General features: G+C 44.7%; 1 protein-coding gene across 4 annotated transcripts in view; it reads right to left on the bottom strand.

Moving 5' to 3' along the window:
- PTGIS (prostaglandin I2 synthase) overlaps positions 1–12,746 on the bottom strand; it is an 83,983-nt gene that overhangs the window by 19,327 nt on the left and 51,910 nt on the right. For 2 of the 4 annotated variants that reach the window (XM_061631341.1, XM_061631342.1), the window contains 2 exons: positions 5,155–5,323; positions 620–2,485 (listed from right to left, as the gene is read on the bottom strand). In XM_061631341.1, the coding sequence (XP_061487325.1) occupies positions 1,932–2,485; positions 5,155–5,323 (723 nt within the window). In that variant the 3' untranslated portion in view covers positions 620–1,931. Of the gene's footprint in view, positions 1–619; positions 2,486–5,154; positions 5,324–12,746 lie in introns of those variants that run through there. The other 2 variants (XM_061631339.1, XM_061631340.1) reach the window with 2 other exon arrangements.

The raw sequence follows: 12,746 nt of genomic DNA, 5'->3' as shown, positions 1-12,746 counted from the left end.
TGGCAGAGCTTGGAAAAGTTACTTTTTTTTAACTACAACTCCCATCAGCCCCAGCCATCATGGACACTGGATTGGGATGATGGGAGTTGTAGTTCAAAAAAGTAACTTTTCCAAGCTCTGGTGTCTGCAGTAATCTAGCTGCGGTATTTGCACCAACTGAAGCTTCCACAGTTCCCAAAAGTATCCACACGTACAATCCATTCCTGTAATACAGATCAGATGTCACAAATAACCATGACATGTTCAGGAAGGATCATAGCTGGTGTACCATCTTAAGCTGTGCTTCATGTCATCAATGCCACTTGGGCCTCCAAGAACAAAGCCATCTCTAACAACATTCCTTGGCTGTGGTCCTGATCTCTTCCATGCCTCTTAGGTCACTATTAAGAAGTGTGGCTGCTTCCTTTTCCATGACACATGAGGAGGTTTCATCCATACTTCACCTCTGTCAAAACTCTAGGGCAGATTGCAGCATTCAGATTGGATGGCCTGCCAATCCCTCAGTGTGCTGAAAGTCTACAATCATGAGAAACGGGCAGAACATAGCCTTCCATGTTCCATAACGGGCCCAGAACCCTCTAGAAAACAGCAGGTTAGAAGTCTGCTCTGGAAATGTTTGTAGTATAGCAGGAAGATATGGGAAATGTATGCATACACCAATCAGTGAACACCTTGGGTAGGAGCTGCATGCTGTTTCCTACATGGAAGTGTTTTGATGTATCAGTTATGTCCCATTTTTGAGGCTGTTCTCAGCTGACGCCAAAGGCGAAGCAGTTTCTCAAGTGTGCAGGGCCCAGCCAATATATGGTATTCTAACAAAGTTAATCATTGTACAGCTTGGGAAATGGCTCTTATGTCATAATTCTTAAAGTCATTTCTGTGGAACTAGAACTTAAGAGGCTCTTTAGAAAACCAGGTCATCACAAGATCAAAATGTTCCTGGACTGTACCACTACAATCTCTAGCTGGGGAATGAATGAATGAATGACCCATTTTTTAAAAAATCCTTTGCATAGAAGTCGATGGCAGGGAGAAAGATAAGCTGGGAATCTTCTCCCCAATAAACTACTTTTCTGTATGTGCACAGTCCAGGAACACTTTTGCCGCATGACAATTACTTACAAGCAGTTGTGCTTAGCACTTAGAGTCTTAGCCTTTATGAGAGTTCTTGGTTTTAACAGGTTTATTGCCCATTTCTGCTAGCAGCCATAAAAGGTCTTTACATGGCATATGTTGACCTTTAGCAGGAGGAATGGTGTGAAAATGTGTCACTGCTGGGACAAATCAACCCAGTTTAAATAGCAGTTTTGAACAGTTAATGAGCGTTTTCTTTAAGAAGTCATGTTCGGTGACAAAGACACTATGCTGCTACTGTAGGAGTTATATTGTTTGGAACTAGAGGTAGTGACTTAAAATAATAGTTATGCCTAAGGAGATATCCAGTGAAAGGACATAGTGGTCTAGGGGCACCCTGTTGTCTTTTGAATTTCTCTGTTCTAATTTTATTTATTTATTTATTTATTTCATTAAACTTATAGACCGCCCCATAGCCGAAGCTCTCTGGGCGGTTCACAAGAACAAGAACAACATTAAAAATACATAAGCATATACAATATAAAAACACAATTTAAAAGTACAAAATATTAAGAATTAAAACACTCCCAATAAATGCAACATAATTAAAATAATTAAAATGCCTGGGCGAAGAGGAAAGTTTTAACCTGGCGCCGAAAAGATAGTAATGTTGGCGCCAGGCGGATCTCCTCTGGGAGGGTGTTCCACAATTCGGGGGCCACCACTGAAAAAGCCCTTTTTTGTGTTGCCGCCCTCCGAGCTTCCCTATGAGTAGGCACTCGGAGGAGGGTCTTCAATGTTGAGCATAGTGTACGGGCAGTTTCATATCGGGGGAGGCGTTCCAACAGGTATTGTGGTCATGTGCCGTGTAAGGCTTTGTAGGTTAAAACCAGCACTTTGAACCGGGCCCGGAAACATATAGGCAGCCAATGCAAGCGGTCCAGAATCAGTGTTATATGGTCGGACCGTCTGGTCCCCGTTAACAATCTGGCCGCTGCATTCTGCACAAGCTGCAGTTTCCGAACCGTCTTCAAAGGCAGCCCCACGTAGAGCGCATTGCAGTAATCTAATTTCGAGGTTACCAGCACATGAACTACTGAAGCGAGGTTCTCTCTGTCCAGATAGGGACGTAGCTGGGCCACCAGCCGAAGTTGGTAAAAAGCACCCCGTGCCACCGAGGCTATCTGAGCCTCCAGCGACAGGGATGGATCTAAAAGAACTCCCAAGCTACGAATCTGAGCATTCAGGGGGAGTGCAACCCCATCCAGAATAGGTCGAACATCCACCATCTGGTCAGGAGAACCACCCACCAGCAGCATCTCAGTCTTGTCTGGATTAAGCCTCAGTTTGTTAGCTCTCATCCAGTCCATTGTCGCAGCCAGACATCGATTCAGCACGTCGACAGCCTCACCTGAAAAAGATGAAAAGGAGAAATAGAGTTGCGTGTCATCAGCATACTGATGGCAACGCACTTCAAAACTCCTGATGACCGCACCCAGTGGCTTCATGTAGATATTAAAAAGCATAGGGGACAGAACTGACCCCTGCGGAACCCCATATTGGAGGTCCCAGGGTGTCGAGCAATGTTCCCCAAGCACTACCCTCTGGAGACGGCCCGCCAAGAAGGAGCGGAACCACTGCCATGCAGTACAGCCCACTCCCAAATCAGTGAGTCGTCCCAGAAGGATACCATGGTTGATGGTATCAAAAGCCGCTGAGAGATCAAGGAGAATCAGCAGGGTCACACTCCCCCTGTCTGTCTCCCGACACAGGTCATCGTACAGGGCGACCAAGGCTGTCTCCGTGCCAAAACCGGGTCTAAAGCCCGACTGAAATGGATCCAGATAATCGGTTTCATCCAAGAGTGTCTGGAGCTGGTTGGCAACCACTCGTTCCAGGACCTTGCCCAGGAATGGGACATTAGCTACCGGCCTATAGTTGTTAAAAATTTCCGGGTCCAGGGACGGTTTCTTCAGGAGTGGTCTTACTGTTGCCTCTTTCAAGAGGCCAGGGACCACTCCCTCCCGCAAAGAAGCGTTAATCACCGCCCTGGCCCAGCCGGCTGTTCCGTTCCTGCTAGCTTTTATTAGCCAAGAAGGACAAGGATCCAACCTAGAAGTGGTCGCACGCACCAGTCCAAGCACCTTGTCAACGTCCTCAAGCTGTACCAACTGAAACTCATCCAAAAAATCAGGACGAGATTGTGCGCTGGACACCTCAATCGATTCAACTGCTATAACATTGGAGTCCAAGTCCTGGCGGATGCACGAGATTTTATCTTGGAAGTGCCTAGCAAATTCGTTACAGCGCGCCTGAGATAACTGCACCATGTCCGTAGGGCCAGAATGTAAGCCCTCGGACAATTTTAAAGAGCTCCGCTGGACGGCAGATAGATGATTTAATAGTGGCAGCAAAATGTTGCTTTTTTGCTGCCCTCACTGCCCCTAAGTACAGCTTAGTATAGGCACTTACCAGTGCATGATTGCATCCGTCAGGAGTTCGCCTCCATCTGCACTCAAGCTGTCTTCTATGCTGTTTCATCGGTCTCAGCTCCGGGGTATACCATGGAGCTGCATGAGCTCTACACCGGAGAGGGCACACAGGGGCGATCGTGTCAACTGCCCGGGTCATTTCTGCATTCCACAGTTCCACCAGGGCTTCGACAGGAGCGACAGCCCTATCAGCCGGAAAACTCCCCAGAGCCCTTTGAAAATCCTCAGGAATCATTAGTCTCAGGGGGCGGACCATCTTACTGGGTCCCCGACCCTTGCAGAGGGAAGAGGTCGCTGTAAGTCTAAACCTCAACAAGTGGTGATCTGTCCATGACAAAGGGACTGATGTAAAGCCCCCTATTTGCAGATCACCATCTCCCTGTCCAGTGGCGAAAATTAAATCCAGAGTGTGTCCTGCTATGTGTGTTGGGCCAACAACATGTTGTGACAGCCCCATGGTTGCCATGGAAACCATGAAGTCCTGAGCCGTCCCAGATAAGGTGGCCTCGGCATGGATGTTGACATCCCCCAGTACCAGCAGTCTAGGGGATCTCAGCAGCACATCCGAGACCACCTCTGTCAGCTAAGTTAGGGAGTCCGTTGAGCAGCTGGGTGGGCGGTACACCAACAGAATCCCCAATCTGTCATGTTGACCCAACATCAAATGCAAATACTCTAGACCAGTAACCACATGGACAGGGTAATCCCAATGTTGGCAATACCATCATGTTACACCACTATTTTTCCACATTTGGAAAGGGAGAGATTGCTAAAATAGGGATTTTAATGTTCTTTATCAATAAGAAATATTGTATAAATTAATAATTTAATAAATAATTAATATTTAATAAATAATTTGGGTATTTTTCCAATAGCCAACAAGGAAATTTGGAGATTCTTGCATTCCCTAAGAATGAGGGTGAAGAGATTCTGTGATAGTTTGGAAGGGTCTGCAAAACATGACAAAGACTGTTGCCCATTCAAAATGACAGCAGGAGGCATAGCTGCCACTCTGATTGGATTTATGACATCATCATGTTGCCAGCCCTGACGGGGCATGCACCATGCTGGCTGTGTGCTCCCTGACTGGCTGGATCATTCAACCAGCAAGAAGAATTTTAAAATGGTGCCAAAGCAGCTGCACGTGGAGGCAGCTATACCCATGATAGTGGTGATATCTGGAAACAGTACCTCTGTCACCAGAGAAATAGAGGACTGACAGAGGATCTAGTGATCCTAGGCCCACATGTGAAAGAAAAAGTACGGCCAAAGAGGCAGCTGAGATGGATGAAGAGGGGCTCCAGGAGCCATGGGTGGTGGCATGAGATAGTGTGGTGCAGTGGTTAGGATATTGAGTAGGACCTGGGAGACCAGAGTGCAAATCCCCACTCAGCCATGAAGCTCACTGGGTGCCCTTAGGCCAGTCAGTCTCTCAGCCTAACCTACCTTGCAGGGTTGTTTTGAGGATAAAATAGGGATGAAGATAAAAGGTAGGATATAATGTAATAATAAATAAAATAAAATAATTAACTGTTTCATGGAAGGTATCAAATTGCCTGAGGCTGGCTCTGAAAGAGAGATTACTAACCAAAAATGGGTGTACAGTCTAAAATCTCTTGGTTGATTCCATGCATTTGTCCAATTTTTTGTCTTCTGGTTCCACAGATTCCTTCCATTTCAGCTCGAACTGCTGCCATGGCTGAAGGGTATTTTAAAAGAAACAGGAGAAGCCAAAAAACTGCAGGCCCTGCATTACTCTAAAAACAAAACAACAGCAGCACCGTCAACAACAACAACTCTGGAATCAGTACATGGAAATAAAGCATAACTCACTGTAGAAATCATTTTCATTAGGAAAGGACACCAATTTCATCCATAACATGAAAGGTCTGTTCTGGCAGTTCTGTAAATTAACAAGAGAACGGTGCCTGAAGGATTGCCTTGAAAGGCTGATATATACCTTTCAAGCACTTCTGCATTGTTAACGGAAGTATTTCCAGAACCAATTGGCTGCTTCAGAAACTTGAAGCATCTGACAATTCTTTCATCAGGAAGTCAGTAAGTGAAAGAACTGGTCGAGCACTGTGAATTTAGACATAGAACTTAATCCAAAGCCTGCGGCAGAAAATAAAGGGTTGTACCTAAGTCATTCTTAGAGCAGACCACTGGAATCAATGGACATAAATTACAGAGTAATCTAAACCCCAGATCTGTTGTTTTGGAGGGAGTTTGAATGGATTGGAGGTGTTCCTCCATTCAGCCCTGCCCAGCTCTGCCAGATTCTGCCAGTGGGGAAGCTCTGCCATCAATGGGGAAAACCTGTCAATGAGGGGTGTTATCATCTGCACACCCAAACAGCCGGTGTATGGAAGCTGCCTTCAGCAGCATCTCCACCAGCGGTATTCAGTGGTAACCACCCAAACAGAGTGTTTTTGGGGAGGGGAGAGTCTGGGCTAGCTCTGGATGACCAACAGCAGAAGTCTCAAAGGGGCATATGAATGTAGCCTGGAGTTGGGCAATGAAGCAAAGGGGACAGATGCTGGCAATTTCTTGCTCTTAATACAAAATAGGCTGGGAATTGATGGGAAATGATGTAACATTTGAACGCGGTACTACTACTAGGGAAGGAGGAGAAATTTGATTCAGTTTACATTTAAAGGTGAATCTTTCAAATCTACTGTTTCTGAAACAATATGAGCCCTTTGACATTTGCACTTCTCTGAATTTTGCAATGCAGTTCTCCAACCAATGTTTACAAAAAAAAATGCATATATTAAGGGAAATTGTGCATAAAAATAGTGTATTAGTAAAAAAACATATAAAATGCATTATATTAGGGGAAATTGCTCGCAAAAATATGTGCATGAGTCAAAACTGCATACAAAACGTGATTGGGAGAAATCCATGGTAAAATGCTGAAGAATTTTCATGAGAATTTGTTTTTTGTTTTTTTTAATTGCAAATTGTTGCAGGAATGCGGAGAACTGAATTTAAGATGGGAAAAATGAGAATCAGAGAACTAAAACTGGCAGATCTTTCCATCCCTAACTGCCACAGCCTCAGACAGGTGCAATTTCTGAGAATTTTACTGCAAGCAAGAGTCTTGCATTGTCTCTTCAGGGTCTCATGTAGGGGTCATTCCCAGCCTTACTTGGAGATGCAAAGGATTAGACCTGAGATCTTCTGCATGCAAAACATGTTCGATCCAGTAGTGGGCAGTGTGCCTGGGCTGCGCTGCTCACCTGACTTTGCTCTGCTGCTGCATGCTGGGAGGGAGAGGGGGAGGTGTCGTTGAGGTTGGTGCGGTGCAAAAGTGATGGTGGAGCGAATCCAGAGCTCCTGGCAGCATGTTTGCATTCTGCGGACCTCTTCCTTGCCTTGCCCCTTCCCCTCTCTATCCCGGCATGCAGCAGCAACTCAGCCCGAGGAGGTCAGGTCAGGTGAGTGGCACAGCCCCATCACACCATCCACTGTTGGTTCTTTCTCTCTGCTCAGTTCCTGGCATTCTGCACCTCACTTCTTGTCAGAAAAACTAAAGGCTCCTAGGAATCTTAACTGTAAGAAACTGCTTAAAAAGAATGGTTATACTGCACTCTAAAGGCTCGACAAAGCGAAAAAGGGAAAAAGGAAGGAAGAAAAGAAAGACGCAAGAGATCCACACAATTATTTTATTTTTCCTAAACCTCGTAGCTTTGGTTCTAGTCTTATGCTTTGCTCAGACTTTTTTAAAAGTGCCTTTTAATGTTCATGAAGCCTGCTGCTGTCAGTGGAGAGAAAGTGCCAGAAAGCTGGAATGCAACAGCTCCCAAGTTCAGCCCTGGCATCTCCGAGTAGGGCTGGGAAGGACTCCTGCCTGGAGACCCACCACCAATCAGTGCAGGCAACACTGTACTTAAGATGGCACAAAGGTCTGACTTGGTATAAAGCAGCTGCCTAAGTTCCTAAAGTTTGCTGTAGCAGAGAGCAAGAGTAGGAAACCTTTGGCCATCCAGATATTGCTGAACTATAACTCCCATCAACCCCAGCCAATGGCCAGGAAAGATGGGAGCTGTAGTTCAGCAATATCTAGAGGGCCAAAAGTTCCCCACACCTGGCAGAGAAAGCTGCTGGATTTGCACAATGAGACACTGAATGTATATACCTTCCTGAATGGAGTGGCCTGGGGATGGGGAAACATTTTCAGCCCAAAGGCCACATTCCTTTCTGGGCAGCCTTCTGAGGGCCACATGCCTGTGGTGGATAGGGCTAGAGGCAAAGTTGTTGGAGCAACAAATGTAAATGTTACCTTTGTACAGTAGACTAGCTTCTACACACCCCTTTCTCTCCTCCATCCAGGCAAGCAAGAAACACAGACACCTGCCAGCCAGGCAAAACCACTCAAAGGAGAGTACAAAGCTTGGCTGGTGAGGTATGCATGGAGGGGATACACTTCCTCTTGGGAAGAGAGGGTGACTGAGGAGGGAATGCCACCTTGGAAGGCTCCCGAGGGCCATATAGAGAAGCCTGGAGCGCCATATTTGGCACATGGGCCTAAGATGTCCCATCCCTGGAGAAGACCTTATGGGAAGCAACTTAAAGTGATCTCCAAATGGCAATTTGTGTGTGCGGCTGGATGCTGTTTGCACTGAACGTTATTGATTTTGAGAACGAACTTAGCAATTTGGGTGGAGCTGAAGTTTTTCCTTGAAGCTTTTTGACTGGGCAATTAACCACTTGTGTGGATGAGCCATATGAGCAATCCCACCAAACTGGGGGTCATGCAATGAACAGAACTGGGGTGTTCACTCACATCCCCTTGCCCGCTGAAAGAATGCATTAGGGGGCTGCAAGGTCACACCTCAACCCCCTGCTGCTGACCTCTCTGCAGATTACAGCTGCCACTGGCTATGCATTTGGTGCCCATGTGAAGCACACCGAGGTCCTCCAGCAGGAGGGATCGTGATTAGCATATGACTCCCCTTGAGTGGAGAACTTCTATGCATTTATAAAGGTATGCGCATATGTGCCCTTCTGCTTGCAAACAGACAAAAGCTTGAAAGATAAACCTCACCATTCATTCATTTCTCAGTGGTTTTGAGGATCTTACTGCCTTTTCTATACTTGAACATATATCTTATAATTATCAGTCTTGTTATCGATTAGAACATATGTTTAAATTAGGACTGATCATTTTCATTGTTAATGTGAGCTGATGCTGTTTCTTTTTTCTTTCCGTTGTGTTTGCTGTAGTGTGTGTGTGTGTGTGAGAGAGAGGGGGGGTGTTGAAGGCCCATTCTCATTGCAAATGAGCATGTGGCTGATGGGATGTGTGGCTGGCAAGTACATTGCCAGCAGGGGAGATGCAAGTTGGGCGAATGTGTGAAGGGGGTTGCATGTAACCCTCTAGTAATGACATGACATTGCAGAGCAAATCAGATTTTGCTATGTGATGATGCCACTGACAGCAAAGGTAAAGGGACAAATAAACATTTGCACAATGAATGCTTGGCAGAGGGAGTATCACTGGAGAAGGGGAAGGGTTTTATTTGCATTCTTAACATATGGCGTCAGTAGGAGCAGTGAGTAGGCATATGGAGAAGCACTACGAGAGACAGGGATGCCTCTTTGATGCTGCTTTCTGCATCCAGTTTGAGGATACTTCCGGATGGGTGTTTATTGCAGCAACAGTGCACCTCATACATGCAAGTCTTTTGCAGCATGCACATGTCATCATTGTCACAAAAATGCTAATCAATACCCCCCCCAATTTAATATGGATTTAGTTTCTGGGGGAAATCTGATAAATGTTAAAAAACAGCCTGTTACCAATTACCCATTTACAGTGTTAAGCCCCCATCTGGAAGCTCCCTGTATGTGTTGAGCTGGAGTGAGCGTGCCCATCAGTGCAACATGGAGAGTTGGTTCTGGAGAGCTCAAACCCTCTTATGAAGTTTGCATCCCCTCCATGCAATTAGAATCACGCAAGGGGGAGAGTGGGGATCAGCCAGTTGGCCCTGCCCCCTCTGTTGCACAGCTTGTCACTCCACATGTTCAGGGCTGAATTTCTGCAGCAGGGAGCCTGCTGTATTCATGTAGGCTTTCCGTGGAGTTTAGAACCTTGATCTTCCAGGGTTCCAAAGTTTGTTGGGAGAGAAGCAGAGAAAGTTTCTCCCTGAAGAAGTTTCATTCCCAACACACGGAAGGCTACAAAGCTGAGAGACAAGAATGTGACATAAGGGATGGAGCTGACGGCTCATGCGTGATTCTCATCACGTTGCAGGTAAACTTCTGAAGAAGGCTCCAGTGTTTCCAAATTATGGGAATGGGTTGCCTCTGCTTAGGAAACTTTCCCACCTCACTTTGAACACATCTGTTTTAGAAACTGGGGAATACACTCCATGGCAAATCAAGAGTAAAAGAAATATCTGATGGATCAAGCAATGTGTACTTTCCCTGTACTTTTCTTCTTAAAATTGTGATGATTAAGCGAAATGCAATATAGCCCCACTGTTGACAGCAAGTGCATCTACAGTACATTAAAACTAATAGCGAGGAGTGCAGAACATAAATAATTCATGCTATTTTTGGAAAGGAGGATGCAAGTTTATTTTGCTCAAGTTTTCAAGAAGGGCAACTGCTCTTTTAATTAAAGTGCAGGCATTTCAATGGGGAGGGGGAGCGCAAATGCACAAGACTTTTAATTATTCATGCTACAAGCAAATGGGTTTATTCATGCTTTTTTGGGGCAGGGGGCAGATAGAGTCTCTTCTGCCTCCTCGGAGATTACATTCCAGAAAACTCCTTTCATCTACCAGGGGAGCTGCTTTGCAATAAAGAGTGCAATGTCATTTGGGGCAGATTCACTAATGCATGAGAAATACGCTTTAGTGAAGCATGTGGAACTCCCTGTCAACTGAGATTAGACACCGTCTGTGTTGAACTTCAGGTGCATGACTAAGAGTTTCTTGACCCAGCAGGCATTTTAAGATAGTCTTTGGTTTTATGATGATTTTATTGTTCATTTTATGTATGACTTGTTTTCATGTACACCACTTAGAAATGTGAATGATTAAGTGGTATATAAATTTCAGAAATAAATAAATATGTTTTTGTAGTTGTATGGAAGAAACATAAAAACCAACCGTATGAAGTGGTTTTCTAATTGGGTCCAGGGGATCCCAGGGGTTCTTTTGGAAACTGATTAGGACACCTTAATAATATGTTCTTCAACCACTACCGATATTCCCCTAGGAATATAGTAACCTGCCTTACAACAAGTCAGGCTATTGGTCCAGTATTGTCTGCACTGATTGGCAGCAGCTCCCCAGGATTTCAGACAGGGGACCTTCACAGCCCTGACTGGAGATGGCCAGGAATCAAACCTGAGACCTTTGGCATGGAAAGCATGTGCTCTTGCTCAGATATGAAGCAGATTTTGCATGCCTGAAGTTAGCCCACCCCAAGCTCAGAGCTTCCTAACAAGGGACTTTGGGATTATTTCAACATAGGGAGATGCCTTACAATTAGACAATTTGTCCAGATAGTCCAGTATTGTCACCTGTGACTGACAGGGGCTTTGCAGGTTCTGATGTCGAGGTCTGGGTAAAAAGCTCCCTGAACTGGAGGGGTCAGGGATTGAACTTGTCTTCTGCATGCACACAAGGTGCTCTACAGTCACTCTCCTCAATATACATGTGGAAGAGAGCATTGGGTATGTCTAGAGCATGCTCTCCATTATGAACATCTACAGCTGCCTTATCCTACGTTGTAGCATTACTTCATCTAGTCTAGTATTATTTATTTATTTATTATTTGATTTATATCCCACCCTTCCTCCCAGCAGGAGCCCAGGGCGGTAAACAAAAGCACTAAAAACACTTTAAAACATCATAAAAACAGACTTTAAAATACATTAAAACAAAACATCTTTAAAAACATTTTTTTAAAAGCTTTCAGGACATCTTTAAAAAAAGGTTAAAAACATGTTGTTTAAAAAAAAGATTTAAAAACATCTTAAAAAGCAATTCCAACACAGACGCAGACTGGGATAAGGTCTCAACTTAAAAGGCTTGTTGAAAGAGGAAGGTCTTCAACAGGAGCTGAAAAGATAACAGAGATGGTGCCTGTCTAATATTTAAGGGGAGGGAATTCCATAGGGTAGGTGTCACCACACTAAAGGTCCATTTTCTATGTTGTGCAGAACAGACCTCCTGATAAGATGGTATCTGCAGGAGGCCCTCACCTGCACAGCATAGTGATCGACTGGGTATATAAGTGTATATAATATAGTATTGTCTGTTCTGAGTGACAGTGCCTCTCTAAAACCTCAAGAATGGATCACACTTAGTCTAGCCATTCAACATTATTTTTTAACTGGAGAGGCTAAGAACTGAACCTGGGACAACTTGCATGTAACACATAAACTCATAACTTTGAACAATAATAGCCTCTCACTTGCAGGGCTGTGGCCAACAATTTCCATGAACCAAATGTGTGTCCTAGAGCATCTTCCAGGATCTTTTACAATGTTCAAGAGTTCTAAAAGGAACATGGTAATGTGGAAAGTGTTCCTGAAAAGTAGGAAATTTGAAGTGTTCTGAGGAACAGGAAACCAGTGGCTCTCCACATATTGTTGGACACCAACTCCCATCAGTCCTAGCCAGCATGGCCCAGGGTCAGGGATGATGGGGGTCTATCAACATCTGAAGGGCACCAGATACCCCACCTACCAGTGTTAAATAATGAAGCCAACATCAAAGAAGAAACTATTATGAATACTAAACCATATAGTAGAAATGCAAATGCTCCAAAAAGTTATGCACATGATTAGGAACTACATGTACACGATGGGGAAAAGGTGGGATATAAATATAAGAAAATTAACAAACTGATGTGCCTTATAGTACTTGAGGCCATCAACTATGAAAGGGTTCAAGCAATATTCACTGAATAGTTAGTGTTTGGGACTGTTGATTTAAGTCATTCTGATCCTGTCAGGACAAGGTGCATGCAGGAGCAGATAATCTGGACAGGGATCTTCTTTTCAGTTGGATCCTCTATGCATAAAAGGATGCTGTGAACATTACTGGACTAGTCTAAGACCACATGTATGGTGTTGCTTGGAGGACATTTGACAGTGCCAATCCATAGTTTAGCAGCTGTATTGGGTGGATCCAGGCCCTCCTATCCCGCTCCAACAGA

The sequence above is a fragment of the Rhineura floridana genome, chromosome 6 (genome assembly GCF_030035675.1).
Source record: "Rhineura floridana isolate rRhiFlo1 chromosome 6, rRhiFlo1.hap2, whole genome shotgun sequence".
NCBI classification, from domain to species: domain Eukaryota; kingdom Metazoa; phylum Chordata; class Lepidosauria; order Squamata; family Rhineuridae; genus Rhineura; species Rhineura floridana.
Note: the sequence above shows the minus strand (reverse complement) of the source record. Positions and strands in the feature narration are given on the sequence as shown.